This window comes from Bufo bufo, chromosome 2 (assembly GCF_905171765.1).
Source record: "Bufo bufo chromosome 2, aBufBuf1.1, whole genome shotgun sequence".
NCBI lineage: Eukaryota > Metazoa > Chordata > Amphibia > Anura > Bufonidae > Bufo > Bufo bufo.
Window position 1 is genome coordinate 840,663,625 of NC_053390.1, and position 18,911 is coordinate 840,682,535.

Genomic DNA, 18,911 nt, shown 5'->3' on the forward strand with positions numbered 1-18,911 from the left:
ACCAGGTTTCCTTTTCCATGGGAGTGGCCTGTTCCTGCATTTGTTTCAGTAGGTCCCTTGTGACTTCTTTTTGTTCCAGGTCTTCCTGTGCTACCATAATCTGATCTGACTGGATTCTTTTCTCTTCCACTGCTGCTTTCTTGGCTGCTTGGTCAGCTAGGGCGTTTCCTCTGTCCTCAGAGGTGTCAGCTCGAGTATGAGCCTTTACCTTGATCACTGCCACTTGGGTGGGCAGGAGTACTGCTGCCATTAGAGCTGCTACTGCTGAAGCATTCTTGTTTGGGGTTCTTGCGGCTGTGATGTAATCCCGGGCTTTCCATATTACTCCAAAGTCATGAACCACTCCAATAGTATTTCTAGAGTCTGTGTAGATTTTGGCGGTAGAGTCTTTTGCCATGAGGCAGGCTTCAGTGAGGTCAATGAGTTCAGCCTCCTGTGCTGACTGGTCTGGGCACAATTGTCTTGCACACAGCACAGCACCTCATGCTCACTAGTGACCGCCATGCCTGTATGGATCTTCCCTTTGTCATTGGCATACCTTAAGCGTCCACAGAGGGAGTCCAATGTGGGTTTGTCAGAGCAGTGTCTTGGACTGATGGTGGTGTCCCTACTTCAGCTTCCATCATTGTGATGCAATCATGATCTTGTTCCTTGTAAAGAGAATCGGTTGAGGCCCATAGTTCATCTTCCTGAAGATCCTCTTCAGCATGTAGATCAATAATATCTTCAGAATCTCCAGTATATTCCCCCCTTGGAAGAGGAGGGAGTGCAGCAGGGTTGAGGATGTGGCATCTCTGAATAGTGACATTATCTGGCAGGAGAAGACTTCACTGGAGCCGGAGGTGGCACTGTGCAGTGAGGTGTTTAGGTTGAGTCTGCTGGAGGATGGCAGATATGTCATGGGGAGCCAGAATAGTGAGGGGGTGACCAAGCAGAATGTCAGATGTGATGTCCAGAAGAGAGCTGGCAGCATGGACGGCTCTGACACAAGAAGGGGAGGCTTTGGCAAGGGGGTCAAGGCATTTAGAATAGTAGCACAGGGGTCTATTACGGCCACCATGAGTTTGATTAAGGACTCCAGTCCAGTCGGAAAGGAAGGTTGTAGTTGGGGATGCCAAGAGCAGGGCCAGATGCAATGGCGGCCTTCAATGACTGAAAGGCTTCTCCGGCCTCCATTGTTATCTGGAAAGGAGTAGTAGCATTGCGGGGTATACAGTCATATAGGGGCTGCATTAGGACTGAAGCATCAGGGATCCAGGGTCTGCAGTAGGAGATGAGTCCCAGAAAGGTTTGCAGCTGATAAGGGGTGTCTGGGAGTTGGATGTTAGAGATGGCCTTTTTCCTGGCATCAGTGAGGTGCTTGATACCTTGAGAGATACAATGACCTAGGAAGACAACTTTGGGGAGACACAGCTGCTATTTGGCTTGTGAGACTCGACAGCCAGCAGAAGCCAGGAACTGGAGAAGGGAAACATACTAGGATAGGCAGACTTGCGGAGAAACGGCACAGAGGAGTAGGTCATCCACATATTACAGTGTACTGTTTGCCAGCATGAGTGAAAGCAAAAAGGAATTGACAGTCCTCATGTAAGGGAACAGAAAAGAATGCATTGGCCAGATCAATGACGGTGAAAGAAGTGGCGGTGGGTGAGATGCCAGCTAGGAGGGTGTGCCTGTTGGGGACAATAGGTGTCTTGAGGACAGTGACCTCGTTGACAGCTCGGAGATTCTGAACCATGCGGTAAATAGGAGGTTGTCCCTTCTCCCTCTTCTTCCAGACAGGATAAAGGGGCGAGTTACAGGGAGAGGTAGTGATTTTGATTGCCCCACTCTGCAGGAGGGCGCTTTGTATGGCAGGACCTTGGGGTCCTTCAGGGTCACAGTGACTGTTGGGACATTGAGGCGTCCGATATCCTGGGGTCCTTTGGCCCAGAGGGTATCGGGGATGAGGTGCAATATAGTTTGCAGCAAATCCCCTTGCTCATATGAATCAGTGACCTGAAGAGTTGTTAATGCCATGAGGAGGCAAGTGTCTTCCGGGTATAGGGCTGTACCGAGGGTGACCGTCCCATCCTCTCTGAACTGTATGGTAGCTTGGATTTTCTGAAGAAGACCAGAGCCTAACAGATTGAAGGGGCATGTTTGGCTGACAACAAATTGCGACATGACTCCTGCTGGATGGTGGAGCTGAGGGGTTTTGATCTGGGAGAATCCAGGGGAAGTGACTGAGAGTGGTAACGTGGTTATGCTGCACGACATCTTCTAGTCCAGAACAGGGTAATTGAATGTCAGTGAGCCAAGAAGGAGGTACGGCAGTCTCACATAAAACACTGCAGGCTGCACCAGTGTCTACAAGGAATGAGAGTTCCTTTCCTGCCACCTCGAGGGTGACTCGACGGGTGGAACCGACAGGAGGGGCGAAGACTGCCATACATGGAGTGTCCCCTCCCTGCACTGGTTTGCCAGCGTCCCATTGCGATGAGGGAGGCGGTGTGTCTCCCTGTCGCTGTTGATTGGCAGTTCCGTTTGATGTGTCCGGGCTTGCCACACCCATAACAGACACGAGGTGGCGGGTGTTCTCCACCATCTTCTCCTGACATTACTGCTTTCACAGTCGCCCAAGTTTTCTTAGTATTACTTTCCAAGCCCTTTGCAATTTGCTCCAAGACTTCCATGGTCAGGGATTTCCACTCAGAACAACAGGTCACAAGGGCTTTGTTTATCTCTGGTCGCAGACCATCGACAAACGAGCGGGCCAGGAATCTGAGGTGTACAGCTTCATTCTGGCTGAAACTCATGCCCTTGTAATTCTGCTTGACTCTCTGTGCAAATCTCTCAACAGTTTTGGCTTTCTCCTGAGCCATGTCCTGCAATGTGGTAGATTGATCAGCTAACTTCGCTTTTGCCCATTTGTGTAACCTCTCTATGAAGTATTCCCCAGACTCATGATCCTGAGGGTTGAAGGTCAGACCCCTTAGGATAGGGATGGGGATATGGTCCATTATTAGTGAAGAATACTCCCCTGTCTTGTTTTCCACAATACTCTGTAGGACTGACCATGTACATCCATACGTTTGATGTACCTGTAACTGTTTCCTGAAAAAGGGCATGGGATGGGTTTCAGGATCTGGCAGCAGATTCACTATGGTGAATAACTGCTGCAAGGTAAAGGACACATATCTTCGAGGTCCTTGTGGTTGGCTAAGAGCTACGGCTTCCTTTACAACTTCAAAATTGCCCCTTTCTAAAGCTTGCATAGTCTTTTGTAATTCATTAATCTGTTCCTGGAGCAGAGTTGGTCTGGGCAGGCTCAAGGGTTGGGTGCCGGAGCCAAAATAGTCTATTGGGGGTGGTCGCTTAGGGGTCTGTATGTTTGAGTCTACAGGACCAACAACACTGTCCGGATTTTCTTGATTAGGTACTTCTGACTGCCCCCCTATTATGATTGAGGCAGGAGGTGAATTACTAGGGGCCATAAACGTGCACCACAGGCAAAACACGTCTCTCGGGAGGAGGGATTTTGCTGACAACATACATTACAGACCCACCCACTTCCTTTCTTCTCTGCGCCATTATAGGGCAGTGGCTGCCCCAGCCCAAGATTACCTGGTTTTTAATAATATCTGCCACTAGCTTCATCAAGATTTTGCTCTCCTTCCGTCTTTTTTTTTCAAATTCCTTGCTACAGTCCAGCCACACTCGGACTGTATCCACTAACGTCTCATCTTCTAATCTACCTTTCTTTTCTGTCAGCAAAGTTTGCCATGTTGTGAAACACAAAGTACCACCTTTACATATACCATATCCTTTCTCTAGCTTGCTCTGACTTTTCCCAATTCGTTTTCCTCTCCTGTCCACCACGCACTGCTCAGGTGAGCAGTAACCCTTTGGGACACTTGCGTAATGTCCCATTGTCTCTCGCACCTACTGGAGCTGTCTAGAGACCTCTGTATAGAGAAATCACTGGACCTAATGAAGCTTTGAGTCCCAGACAAGCACACTCTGGGCTGCTGCGGTCCGCTCTCCCCCCTTCTGTGATCGAGTCAGACAACCGGGCTGCACTCCGATACAGGCAAATAGGAGAACTCTCTGTGTCTCAGTCAGTGATACTTGTCAACAGAGTCTTCCCAGTTTTTAACCCCTTAAGGACGGGCTCATTTTCACCTTAAGGACCAGGCCATTTTTTGCAAATCTGACATGTGTCACTTTATGTGTGAATAACTTTAAAACGCTTTTACTTATCCAGGCCATTCTGAGATAGTTTTTTCATCACATATTGTACTTCATGACACTGGTAAAATGGAGTAAAAAAAAATAATTATAATTTATAAAAAAATATATATATATTACCAAAAATTTGCAAACATTTGCAAATTTCTATTTCTCTACTTTTATAATAGACAGTAATACCTCCAAAAATAGTTATTATTTTACATTCCCCATATGTCTACTTCGTGTTTGGATCATTTTGTGAATGCCATTTTATTTTTTGGGGACGTTACAAGGCTTAGAAGTTTAGAAGCAAATCTTGAGATTTTTCAGAAAATATCTAAAACCCACCTTTTCAGGACCAGTTCAGGTCTGAAGTGACTTTGTGAGGCTTACATAATAGAAACTGTTATGTCCCCTGGACACTCTGTGTCTCTCAGGTGCCGCTGGCAATGCTGCCAGTATCTGCTCAGCAAGTTACACACACAGGCCGATGTACTACTTAACCAGAGCAAGGTTTATTACTCGGAACATTATGGCATTCTTACATGGAGGAGTCTTATTCCAAAGAGCTTCTGTCCTTATCCGATGCAATCCCTTCTCAGCCTCATGTGTCTGCTTCCGGTTCCCCTCACACACTGTCTGACTTCCTGGTACAGCTCCTCCTCCCCCATCATGCATCAGGAGAAAGAGGGTAAAGGTCACAGTGATCTATCACAAACATCACACCTCCTTTCCTTCCCAAAAACAAAACAAAAACATAACAAGAGAACAAATGTTGAACACATAACATAACAAGGCAAGCGAGATCAGTTCAGCAAGTAGTATCTCCAACTCAGTTCTGTGATTTACGCAGCACTTCATGAGCCCTTTGTCTCTGTTCCCTGACCTCCAATGTGTCCCGTAAGATTTCAGCACTTTGCCAGCGCGGCGTTTGACGTCTTTGACGGGTAGACTTACGCAGAGGCACAGCAGCGGGAGGGATAGAGTCAGTCAAAGGTTCTGGAGATGTCAGTGGGCGTCCCACAGACAAATCAGTCTCTGTAACTCCAGGCACATGTCCGGGCTCCTCAGGAATATGGCCACCAACCGGTTCAGGGTTTGGTTGTAAACTTGTGGGATCATGCCAGACACCATGCCATATGTCACCAGCAGAGTTCAGAGTAGACTCTGGTGGGTGGTTAGAAAGAGGGGTCGGTTTTGTCACTAGTGGCCGGCAAATGCGTTTCCTCAATTGTGAAAGGTGTCGCCGAACACAAATGCCTTCCTCCAGGCGGACAAGGTACATTCTTCTGCCAAGAGTTCCATCAATAACGCCAGGAAGCCAAGGAGGCAAAGCTCTGTAATTCCGAGACCATACAAGATCACCGGCGCGGAATCCCAGACGGCCCGGCGGAGGAGGCGTTGGTGACTGTTCCTGCGGACGAACTAAATCAAGTTTGGTGCGGAGATGCCTGCCCAACATAAGAAAAGCCGGTGACAGCCCAGTAGTAGCGTGTTTCGTGTTACGGTACATGATCAAGAATTCCAGCAGCTTCTCTTCTGACAGTCCAACCTGGTCCAGAGTGGACAGTAAGTGCTTCTTAAATGTCTGCACAAATCGTTCTGCCAGCCCATTTGAAGCTGGATGATAAGGAGCTGTTTTGTAGTGTTGGACGCTCAAGCCACTAAGGAAGGATTGAAACTTATGCGATGTAAATTGAGTTCCATTGTCGGAGACTATGGCTGTTGGCAAGCCATATTGAGCAAAGAGCTTCCTTAAGACTAGAATGGTAGCAGCTGAGGTAATAGAAGGCATTTGAAAAACCTCCGGCCATTTTGAATGCGCTCCTACCACGATCAAATACATTTTACCCTGGATGGGGCCAGCAAAATCAAGATGGAGTCTGGACCACGGTTCTGTTGGCCATGGCCAAGGTTGCAGGGTTCCTCTCTTTTGGGGTCGCTGGGCTTGACAGCACCCAGGACATTGAGCAACATAATCTTCAATTGCTGTATCCATTTGTGGCCACCAAACATAGCTCCGGGCTCGCTGCTTCATGCGCACCACACCAGGATGGCCTTCATGCAGTATCCTTAGCATGGTTGATTGCAAGTACTGGGGTACAATCACTCTATTGCCCCATTGTCGGCAACCTGCATTAGTCACAAACTCACATTTTCCGGCAAAGTACGGACGAAATTCACCTGAAACTCTCTCTGGCCATCCAGTCTGAACATAAGAGAATATCTGAGACAGGAAAGGATCTGTGGCTGTATGTCTGGCAATCAGGGAGGTGGACATGCAAGATTGTGGCCTGTGTACTTCCACTACACGTACCTCTCTTAGTGGGTGGTCATCTCTTAGTGGCAATCTGGAAAATGCATCTGCATTTCCATGGGTATCATGGGAGCGATATCTGATAGAATAAGCATAAGCTCCTAAAAATAAAGCGTACCTTTGTAAGCGAGATGCGGTTGTTGTAGAAATTCCTTTCTGAGGGTTCAGTATTGACAACAGAGGTTTGTGGTCAGTGATAAGTGTGAACTCCCGACCATAGATGTACGCGTGAAATTTTTTTGTGGCCCATACAATGGCCAAAGCTTCCTTGTCAATCTGGGAGTAGTTTTGTTCTGCTGAGGTTAAAGACCTGGAGGCAAAAGAAATGGGGCGCTCCGTGCCATCCGGCATGACATGGGAAAGCACGGCACCCAGTCCATAAGGCGAGGCATCACAAGCCAGGATGACGGGTTTCTTTAAATCATAGTGGACCAGAACTCGAGAAGACAGAATGAGTTCTTTAGAAAGCCGAAAATCTTCTTCACATTTGTCTGTCCATATCCATTTAGCTCTTGCATCCAGTAAGCGATGTAATGGGTAGAGCTGGTGTGCTAGGTTCGGCAAGAAACGGTGGTAGTAATTTAGGAGGCCAAGGTAGGACCTGAGCTGGGTGACATTCCGGGGGGTAGGGGCATGGGTAAGGGCTTTAACCTTTTCTTCAGTAGTGTGTAACCCATGTCGGTCCACCGTGTGGGCACAAAACTCCAGTTGAGACTTGAGAAATTCGCATTTTGAAAGATTGACACGCAAACCATACTTTTGGAGTCTCTCTAGCACAGCTTCAACATTCTTTCTGTGTTCTTCATCAGTGGGACCAGTGATGAGCATGTCATCCAGTAGACATTGGGTGAAAGGTATTCCTGCCAGTACCTCATCCATGATCCGCTGCCAGATGGCTGGGGCTATGCCAAAAACCATGCGGTTATACTGGAATAATCCTTTATGAGTGTTAATGGTCAACAGATGGCGTGACTCTGGGTGTACTTGCAGTTGCAGGTAAGCTTGCTTTAAGTCTATTTTTGTAAACTTTTGCCCCCCAGCCAGTGAGCCAAATAAATCTTCAAGTCGAGGCAATGGGTATTGATCCACAAGAAGTTGGTTGTTCAGAGCTACCCTGAAATCACCACAAATCCTAATATCTCCATTCTTTTTCTTGACAGGCACAATTGGTGATGCCCATTCACTTCTATCCACTTTCGTTATGATCTTTTCAGCCAATAGGTGGTCCAGCTCTGCTTCCACTTTTTTTCGCAAGGCAAAAGGTACTGATCTTGCCTTACAAAAACGAGGTGTAGCACCAGGCTTCAAGAGGAGGTGGGCCATCTTTCCTTTTACGGTGCCCAAAGAGTCCTCAAAAACCTCTTTAAAACGTGACTTCAGGGATTCCACCCAATGGTCTACTTTAGAAAGCAATGTACATTGGGCAATGGTAAAAGGAGGCATGCCCAGGGCTTTGATCCAGTCCCTTCCATACAGCGGAGGACCTCCATTCCTTACAACATAAAGGCGTAGACTTTGACTGCGGTTGCCTAATGTAACAAGGGGTTTTACATAACCCAAGGGCTGTAGTAGTTCCTTGCTGTAGGTTTGTAGTGTGAGCTTTGTAGGTTTTAGCGGCAGGGACAGACCCGATGCCTTTAAATCAGTCCATGAAATGACAGACACAGCTGCCCCTGTATCAACATCCATGGAGACAGGACAGCCATTGAGTGTGACATCCACTTTAATCGCAGGAGTAGTCCCAGCTACTTGAAACAGTCCAACATGCTGGACACATGTCTCCTCATCAGAGCTAAAACCGTTATTGTCCATATCCACACGGAATGTCTGTTTACGTCTATCTTTTGTGGTAGTGTTCGGGGAGCAAGAGCTGCGGCAAACGCGCCCAATATGACCAGTCTTTCCACAGCGAAAACAAACGACATCCTTGAACTTGCAAGCAGGCGCACTGTGAGTAGTGTTACCACAACGGTAGCAAGTCGGGGTCCCAGAGACAGAAGAATTAGGGTGGCGAGGTTTAAGCTGAGTGGCAGGGGACGGCCGTCTCGAGCGTTGAGTGATAGCGGTGTGGAATATTTCCTCACACTGGCTTGCAGGAGTTGTAGGTGGTGCCTTCAGTAGGGTGGCGTCCCGTGTTGCCAACTCCATGACCGTAGCAAGGTCAGTGGCTTTCGTCAGAGTCAAGTCGGGTTCTGTGAGTAAACGTTTCTGTATGGCTGGGTCGCAGAGTCCCATGACGAACATGTCACGGAGAGCCGTCTGTAGGTAGTCTCCAAACTGACAAGTGGCAGCTAGTTTACGTAAAGCAATGATATATGTCTTTATATCCTCCCCGGCCTGCTGCCTTCTACTGTAGAATTTAAACCGCTCTGCGATTTCTAACGGCTTCGGGTTGTAGTGTGTATGTAGCGTCTGAATTAACTCAGGCAGGGACTTAGAGGCTGGCTTGTCTGGAGAAACAAGGTCTCTGAGGGTTCCATATGCAGCTTGACCCAATGCAGTGAGAAAAACTGCAACTTTCTTTTCAACAGTCACATTATTTGCTTCCATATACTGTTCCAGCCTCTCTACCCAGGAGATCCATGACTCAGCTGCAGGATCAAATGGTTGAATAAACCCTATGAAGGCCATGTGTGCTAAAATCCACAATCCTCGTCGCCACTGTTATGTCCCCTGGACACTCTGTGTCTCTCAGGTGCCGCTGGCAATGCTGCCAGTATCTGCTCAGCAAATTACACACACAGGCCGATGTACTACTTAACCAGAGCAAGGTTTATTACTCGGAACATTATGGCATTCTTACATGGAGGAGTCTTATTCCAAACAGCTTCTGTCCTTATCCGATGCAATCCCTTCTCAGCCTCATGTGTCTGCTTCCGGTTCCCCTCACACACTGTCTGACTTCCTGGTACAGCTCCTCCTCCCCCATCATGCATCAGGAGAAAGAGGGTAAAGGTCACAGTGATCTATCACAAACATCACAGAAACCACCCAAAAATGACCCCATTTTACAAACTACACCCCTCAAGGTATTCAAAACTGATTTTACAAACTTTGTTAACCCTTTAGGTGTTCCACAAGCATTAATGGAAAATAGAGATAAAATTTCACTTTTTGGGCAGATTTTCCATGTGAATTAATTTTTTCCAGTAACAAAGCAAGGGTTAACAGCCAAACCAAACTCAATATTTATGGCTCCGATTCTGTAGTTTACAGAAACACCCCATATGTCGTCGTAAACTGCTGTACGGGCACACGGCAGGGTGCAGAAGGAAAGGAATGCCATACAGTTTTTAGAAGGCAGATTTTGCTGGACAGTTTTTTTGGACACCATGTCCCATTTGAAGCCCCCCTGATGCACCCCTACAGTAGAAACTCCAATAAAGTGACCCCATTTTGGAAACTATGGGATAGGGTGGCAGTTTTGTTGGTACTATTTTAGGGTACATATGATTTTTGGTTGCTCTATATTACAGTTTTTGTGAGGCAAGGTAACAAGAAATAGCTGTTTTGGCACTGTTTTTATTTTTTGTTATTTACAACATTTATCTGACAGGTTAGATCATGTGGTATTTTTATAGAGCAGGTTGTCATGGACGCGACAATACCAATTAAAAAAAAAAAGATTCTTTAGTGTCTCCACTTTCTGAAAGCTGTAGTTTTATTTATTTTTTGGGCGACTGTCTTGTGTAGGGGGCTCTTTTTTTTCGGGATGAGATGACTGTTTGATTGGCAGTATTTTGGGGTGTGTATGACTTTTTGATCGCTTGCTATTACACTTTTTGTGATGTAAGGTGACAAAAAAAGGCTTTTTTTTTACGGTATTCACCTGAGGGGTTAGGTCATGTGATATTTTTATAGAGCAGGTGATTACGGACACGGCAATACCTAATATGTCTGCTTTTTTTTATTTATGTAAGTTTTACACAATGATTTCATTTTTGAAACAAAAGAAAATCATGTTTTAGTGTCTCCATAGTCTGAGAGCCATAGTTTTTTCAGTTTTTGAGCAATTATCTTGGGTAGGGTGTGATTTTTGCGGGATGACGGTTTGATTGGCACTATTTTAGGGTGCGTATGACTTTTTAATCGCTTGCTATTACACTTTTTGTGATGTAAGGTGACAAAAAATTGCTTTTTTTACACCTTTTTATTTTTTAAAGTATTCACCTGAGGGGTTAGGTCATGTGATATTTTTATAGAGCAGGTTATTACAGACTTGGCAATACCTAATATGTATACTTTTGTTTATTTATTTAAGTTTTACACAATAATATCATTTTTGAAACAAAATAAAAAATCATGTTTTAATGTCTCCATAGTCTGAGAGCCATATTTTTTTTTTTGGGCGATTGTCCTATGTAGGGGCTTATTTTTTGCGGGATGAGGTGCCGATTTGATGGGTACCATTTTGGCGTACATACGACTTTTTTGATAACTTTTATTATCTTTTTGGGGAAGTAAGGTGGGCAAAATTTCTATTTCATCACATTTTTTATTTTTTATGGCGTTCACCGTGTGAGGAAAGTAACATGACCGTTTCATAGATCAGGTCATTACGGACAAGGTGATATAAAACATGTGTAGTGCATTTAATTTTTAATCAGTGATAAATGTGTTTTTTTATTTTTACTTTTTTTTCACATTTGTTTACTTTTTTTGACACAGACCCACTTGGTTCTTGAAGATCCAGTGGGTCTGATGTCTGTATAATACAATACAGTACACTATATAGTGTACTGTACTGTATTTTCACTTTACACTTAGTCTGATCAGACTTCTGCCTTTAGCAGAAGTCTGATCAGACTTAGCCTTACCATGGCACGCCGGAAGCCTGTGAAGGCATCCGGTTGCCATGGTAACCATCACCCACTGCCACAACAGAGTAGTGGGTGATGGGGAGGGAGGGGGGCCCCCTTCCTCTGCGATCCCATCAAGAATCAGGAGCTGAAATGGCACAGCAGCCCCCGATGGGAGAGGGAGGGAGCTCCCTCCCTGTTAATCCCTTCCATACAGCGGTCCCTACGGACCGCGGCATGGAAGGGGTTAAACGGCTGCCATCTGTGAGCACGGATGTCAGCCGTTTCAAGCAGAGTGTCAGCAATGTGCTGACACTCTGCTAACCGCTCGACCATCCTGAGAGAGGGGGCGGGCGGATGATCGCCCGCCCCCCTAGCACTGCCCGAGGATTAGAAACGTCTGAAAGTGATGCAAACTGCAGGTCTGAATTGACCTGCGGTTTGCAGCGATCGTCGATACGGGGGGGTCACAGAACCCCCCTCGGCATTATCACAGAGTGCCTGCTGAATTATTTCAGCAGGCACTCTTTTCCGATCACCGCCCGCCGCACGGTGGTGATCGGAAATACACATGGCGTACAGGCACGCCCTGTGTCCTTAAGTACCGGGACATCAGGGCGTACTTGTACGCCCTGTGTCCTCAAGAGGTTAAACACAATACATCAAGACTTTAAAACACACCCCTCCCTCAGACACGGCACCCCTCCCTCAGACAGGCACGGATGGACTACACTAAAGGACACATGGAGGTAAGGTAAGGCTACTTTCACACTAGTGTTTTTCTTTTCCGGCATAGAGTTCCGTCCTTGGGGCTCTATACCAGAAAAGAACCATTCTGAATGGAGAGCAATCCGTTCAGGATGCATCAGGATGTTTTTAATTCTGTCTTTTTGACTTTTCAGGACGGAGATAATACCGCAGCATGCTACGGTTTTTTCTAAGGCCCAAAAAACGGAACACTTGCCGGAATGCCGGATCCGGCATTTTTTTCTATAGGAATGTATTAGTGCTGCATTCAAATTGCCACATTGACGAATCCAGTATTCTGGTCTGCACATGCACCGACCTTTAAAAATGTGAAAAAAATAAATACCGGATCCGTTTTGCACCAGAAAAACGTATCCGGTATTGCAATGCATTTTTCTGACTGATCAGGATCCTGATAAGTCTGAAAAATGTCTGATCAGTCAGAAAAAATGACATGCGTTTGCATACAATTTGCCTGATCAACGGAACTGCCTGCTGGAGTCAAACAACGCAAGTGTGAAAGTACCCTTACTCCTACCTCTTATCACGGGCTGCAGTCCCGGTGTCTGTTAGTAAGGTTCTTCTCGTCTGGTCATCGGGGGTACTGGATCAGGGGGTCATGTCCTTTGAGCCCCACGTCGGGCGCCAACTGTTTTGGAGCTGGTCAAGATACCAGGTAGGTTGATGTACTGCTCCAAATTAGTAGAAAATTGTCTTAACGTGCACGGAGCAAACTCTGACACAACCAGTTGGAGTCAAAGTAAATCTCTAGTTTTATTGTAAGTGTTCACACAGAATATACCCTCCCTGGGGGAGGTGACTAAATGTGGTGCATTTTTATTGGTTACTGGGAAGCAATAGCAAGCATTCAATGGGTTAATCTTACACTTCTTTTCAATCAGGCTGACTTAAGAAATCAGCTAGGAGCGCAGCTCCGCAGCCCCCTCTCACTGACATGTACATAGGGCTTTGGAATGCGCTCCTTCCCCTGTCCCATCTTCAAGATAGTGGGAAAGCTGTGTGCATGCCTGGTGGTACATCCAGGAAGCAGGATTTTTCTACTAAGCGGTGTCTGAGCAGTGTGACGCAAGTGTATAAAACAAGCAAGTATCCATACTGTTTCAATAGTCCATAACAAAGGAAGTGTCTAGGGGATGTTCCTTGCAGACATCTTTGTCACCATTTAATGATGATTCTTGTCTCCTGCATATACAGGTGTGTGATGCTCCTGTTTTCTCATTAGTCACAGCAGCTGTCCCTTGTTGCCTGCTCTCCTCAACATGGCTCCTCCTGGGCTCCTCCTGTCTTCCTTCATTTCCTGGTGTCCGTGTCTGATTCTGCTGCTCTGCTGCTTCGTCAGCTCGCTGCGAGGGAGCTTGTCCTCCTCATGAATGTGCCACCACTACCGCCAACCATGGCAGAACCCGCACTCCACCGAATACAGGTACAATGGTTTCTGACATCAGAAGGAGACTCTCCTATATACACAGCGGTCATCCCAGGACAGCGTGCTGCCCATCCGTGAATCTAATCCAGTGTGATGCTTAGTTGTGTATCTAATTACGTGTGATATTGGCTGCTAATCTGTGTATCTAATTACGTGTGATATTGACTGCTAATCTGTGTATCTAATTACGTGTGATACTGGCTGTGCTAGGTATCTAATCCTCTCATTCTTATTATTGGAGTCAGGATGAGATCTTTGGGGTTATCTCAGTAATTGGGGTGCCTGATTATCTCCTGTCACCTGTGTTTGATGCTCATCTCTGTGTTCTCTGGTGCAGGACGCTCTCCGCAGCTTGGAGGCTGATGCTGTATATAACCCCCTACAGATGAACAGCAATCTATACCGCCATCTCCAGGTTACACTCACACAGCCCCAGAATCCTCCGCGGCGTATATCTGCAGGGCCCAGCAGACAGGTAAAGGTCTGTAGTGGTGTCATTCATCAGCGCCGGCAGCTGTAAGATTAGCATCAGTGACTTCAGACCCTGATCCTTGGGGATTCTGAAAACCAAGGTGGGAGGGGCAAAGCATACTAATACAGTTGCAAGAAAAAGTATGTGAACCCTTTGGAATGATATGGATTTCTGTACAAATTGGTCATAAAATGTGATCTGATCTTCATCTAAGTCACAACAATAGACAATCACAGTCTGCTTCAACTAATAACACACAAAGAGTTAAATGTTACCATGTTTTTATTGAACAGACCATGTAAACATTCACAGTGCAGGTGGAAAAAGTATGTGAACCCTTGGATTTAATAACTGGTTGAACCTCCTTTGGCAGCAATAACTTCCACCAGACGTTTCCTGTAGTTGCAGATCAGACGTGCACAACGGTCAGGAGTAATTCTTGACCATTTCTCTTTACAGAACTGTTTCAGTTCAGCAATATTCTTGGGATGTCTGGTGTGAATCGTTCTCTTGAGGTCCTGCCACAGCATCTCAATCGGGTTGAGGTCAGGACTCTGACTGGGCCCCTCCAGAAGGCGGATTTTCTTCTGTTTAAGCCATTCTGGTGTTGATTTACTTCTATGCTTTGGGTCGTTGTCCTGTTGCAGCACCCATCTTCTGTTGAGCTTCATCTGGTGGACAGATGACCTTAAGTTCTCCTGCAAAATGTCTTGATAAACTTGGGAATTCATTTTTCCTTTGATGATAGCAATCCGTACAGGCCCTGACGCAGCAAAGCAGCCCCAAACCATGATGCCCCCCCCACCATACTTCACAGTTGGGATGAGGTTTTGATGTTGGTGTGCTGTGCCTCTTTTTCTCCACACATAGTGTTGTGTGTTTCTTCCAAACAACTTCACTTTGGTTTCATCTGTCCACAGAGTATTTTGCCAGTACTGCTGTGGAGCATCCAGGGGCTCTTGTGCAAACTGTAAACGTGCAGCAATGTTTTTTGGACAGCAGTGGCTTCCTCTGTGGTGTCCTCCCATGAAATCCATTCTTGTTTAGTGTTTTACGTATCGTAGATTCGCTAACAGGGATGTTAGCATATGCCAGAGACTTCTGTAAGTCTTTAGCTGACACTCTAGGATTCTTCTTCACCTCATTGAGCAGTCTGCGCTGTGCTCTTGCAGTCATCTTTACAGGGCGGCCGCTCCTAGGGAGAGTAGCAGCAGTGCTGAACTTTCTCCTTTATAGACAATTTGTCTTACCGTGGACTGATGAACAGCAAGGCTTTTGGAGATACTTTTATAACCCTTTCCAGCTTTATGCAAGTCAACAATTCTTAATCGTAGGTCTTCTGAGAGCTCTTTTGTGCGAGGCATCATTCACATCAGGCAATGCTTCTAGAGAAAAGCAAACCCAGAACTGGTGTGTGTTTCTTATAGGTCAGGGCAGCTGTAACCAACACCTCCAATCTCATCTCAGTGATTGGACTCCAGTTGGCTGACACCTCACTACAATTAGCTCTAGGCTATGTCATTAGTCTAGGGGTTCACATACTTTTTCCACCTGCACTGTGAATGTTTACATGGTGTGTTCAATAAAAACATGGTAACATTTAATTCTTTGTGTGTTATTAGTTTAAGCAGACTGTGATTGTCTATTGTTGTGACTTAGATGAAGATCAGATCACATTTTATGACCAATTTGTTCAGAAATACATATCATTTTGAAGGGTTCACATACTTTTTCTTGCAACTGTAATTCAACGCCTTATAATAATCCAAACCCTTGTGGTGCTCCTCCAGGCAGATGAAGACCACCAGTAGGAGAAGCAGTACAGTAGATGATGAGGTGCTGTTCTCCGCTCTGTGGATGGCAGTGTCTTCTATAAATGTCACTCTTGTCAGATTAATTACATTTACTTTTTCATTCCAGCTTTGTACTGAGTTTAGGAGAGGTGTAGATGTTATTTCTAAGTACTTTCACTCATCCTGGGACTTCTTGGGCTGTTAATTGTTTCTATGGGTGGTTTCACACACAGCTTCTTTTCTTGAAAAGGCTCCAGCCTTTTGTGATGCTGTTTGTTAGCCAGAGGTGGATCAATGAGAAGTAAGATTCCTATATATTTCTCACTTTCTTCCAGTTATGGCTTTGGCTCCAAAAACTGCTACAAAAAGCTGTGTGTGGCGACGTCCTTAATGGGTTTCTGTCACCTGAAAAATGGGTATTAAGCTGGCTGACGTTAGCGATGAGCTAATGTCAGCTGAACAGAACTATACTAGCGCCATCTCACTGCCTGAAGCCTTTATTGAGAAAAACAAACTTTAGAATATGCTAATTAGCCTCTAGGAGCGGGGGCGTTGCACCTGCTCCTAGAGGCTCCGTTTGCCCACCTCTTTTCACACCCTCCTTTTGATTGACAAGACCAGGCAACGCTGCTCTCCTCCTGCCAGCCGTGTCTGCAGTGTAAATCTCGCGCCGTTCAGTATTTGGCGCGAGATTTACACTGCAGGCACGGCCGGCGAGAGGAGAGCAGCGCTGCCCTGGTCCTGTCAATCAAGAGAAGAAAGGAGTGAAAAGAGGTGGGCAAACGGAGCCTCTAGGAGCAGGTGCAACGCCCCCGCTCCTAGAGGCTAATTAGCATATTACACAAGTTCGTTTTTCCAAATAAAGGCTTCAGGCAGTGAGATGGCGCTAATATTAGCACATCGCTAACGTCAGCCAGCTTAATACCCATTTTTCAGGTGACAGAAACCCTTTAAAGAGGATTTCTGGGGAGAATTTAAAAAACATGTGCCAGAACATGTAAAAACTAACCAGGAGGTAGAGATGAATGAAATGTTCATCATTTTCCCAAATTTTTGGTATTAATTTGCTACAAATCAGATATGCTCCAATTGTCACAGACATTGATATATATATGATTCTCTAGTCTCTATATTGTTTCTGAGAAAAAAATCTAGAAAAATATAACAACCTTAACAACCAGAGAGAGGCCTGAAATGTACAGATAATTCAGCTTTCTTTCCAAATGAATTCAAAATCTGAGTGTTTCACAACTGCAGCTATGTCCTAGCAATCCAGTCATTGCTCAGACAAACCTAGGATAATAACTAACCAGCTTCCTGTCTGCAAATGGCTCTTCCAGGACAAAAACCCCTTATCGGGACAAAGCAGATAAAGTTGCTTTTTCTAACTGAAAGGCCTTAGGGGATCTCTAGCTGGGTACTATTTCTATTATGGAGACTGTCACGAACTATGGATCCGATCGCTCTGGATCCCACAGCTCTGACGTAGGGGTCTGTGACGGAGTCTGCGCACACACAGAGACCTCACGTGACCGGGGTATTACCATCCGGCTAACACCCCCCCCACTACACTTTGGTAACTGCCACCACGTGGGTTCCCGGTCCACGAGCCGACTATCCGGGTCATTCACTATCACACAGATAAGTGGATGAACCGGATATCACTTACTGACCAACCGCAGTCAATCACCCCCAGCTACAATTCCTAAATGCAATTTAACTAACTACCTGGTAACGTCTCTTCAAAGGCGAGGTACGTTGTTCAGCAGCTTAGAATATGGAAGACTTGGCCACTTAGATTTTATAATCTTTAATAAGAGGTAAAAAGCAGTGCATACAAATCTAATGAAAATGACTATAAATCTACAGAATAATAATAACAATATAAATAATCACGACAGTTCAAATGAAAGGGAAAAAGATGAAAGAATACTTCGTTTCTCTGCAGGGTTTCAGATGGTCGTTCATATGTCCTTTTTGAATCCTTGCAAACCCAGTTCAGTATGTATCAGGGGAGACCCTCAAAGTTCTTCTGATACAGGGATATGCCATCAATGTCCAATTAAGTGTCTGGTGATGTTCCATGGGTCTCTCTCCTCTGTCCTTGTGCAGGGATTTTTATGAACTCTCCCATGGGCAGGAGACTGACTCCTGTCAGCCAATGGCAGCAGAGTGACTGTGAAGCCTAGGGATTGGCCTCCAAGTGTTTTATGACCCCATCAAAGTTCAGTTCCTACAATGAGGATTATACTTAAGCCTGTATCTCCCTGATACATCGGCATATTTTTATACAGAATACATATTTGCGATCCTTATTTATTTACATACAGAATGAGACCACACACGGTAATGCTGGGACCTGTAGTTCTTCTACCACCCATAGGTGAGCTACAGAATCACATCCTCTGGTCATATTTGATACCCAATTAACCACAATACTCTGTAGAGCCTGGATCTGGTGTCAGAAAGGGCATAAGTTGATTCATAACTGAAATATGAAAGTGGACTGGTTTTATGCCCAGAGCTAATTAAGGGCTATTAGCTCTCCTCAAACCAGACCTGGAAATTAATGACGTCACGCTCCAGCCAGGCTTGACAGCGAGCTGATCTTTATCTTATAGGACAGGATGAGCTGGGCCTGGTATAGCCTTTATGACCTTTTATAGCCGGCCTCACAGAGTAGTGGTAATAAAAGTGTCCATCTATATCATAGGTGACCCAGGCTTCAGGAAGATGAGAGTTCACTGTTTTTTTACATAGGCCAGAAGCATACAAGATGGCTACCCAGAGGAATTATGTATGTATGACGGCACACCTCCCTCTTTTAAAAGGTTGCCTGGGGAAATGGCCACAAGCCTATTCCACAGCAACCCAGCCGTCTCCGGCCGATTCTCCCTGCCGCGACAACCCGTCGGCATTGCCATGTAAACTACCTTTTCTGTGCTGCACGGTGAAGTTGTACTGCTGCAAAATCAGGCTCCATCTCAGCAGTTTCGCATTGTCTCCTGCGAGACGTGCCAACCAGCTGAGGGGATTGTGATCAGTGATCACTGTGAAATTGCGTCCATACAGGTAGTGTTGTAGCTTTTGCAGGGACCACACAATAGCTAAACACTCCTTCTCT

The 18,911-nt window shown here is 45.7% G+C and overlaps 1 protein-coding gene across 1 annotated transcript in view; it reads left to right on the forward strand.

The window, feature by feature from the left end:
- The window catches only part of LOC120991115 (meiosis 1 associated protein), a 105,360-nt gene extending 89,268 nt beyond the window's left edge, over positions 1-16,092 (forward strand). The window contains exons 7-9 of the mRNA XM_040420004.1: positions 13,319-13,519; positions 13,860-13,997; positions 16,021-16,092. Coding sequence (XP_040275938.1) covers positions 13,319-13,519; positions 13,860-13,997; positions 16,021-16,092 — 411 coding nt within the window. The remainder of the gene's footprint in view (positions 1-13,318; positions 13,520-13,859; positions 13,998-16,020) is intronic.
- The last annotated feature ends 2,819 nt before the right edge of the window (positions 16,093-18,911 follow it).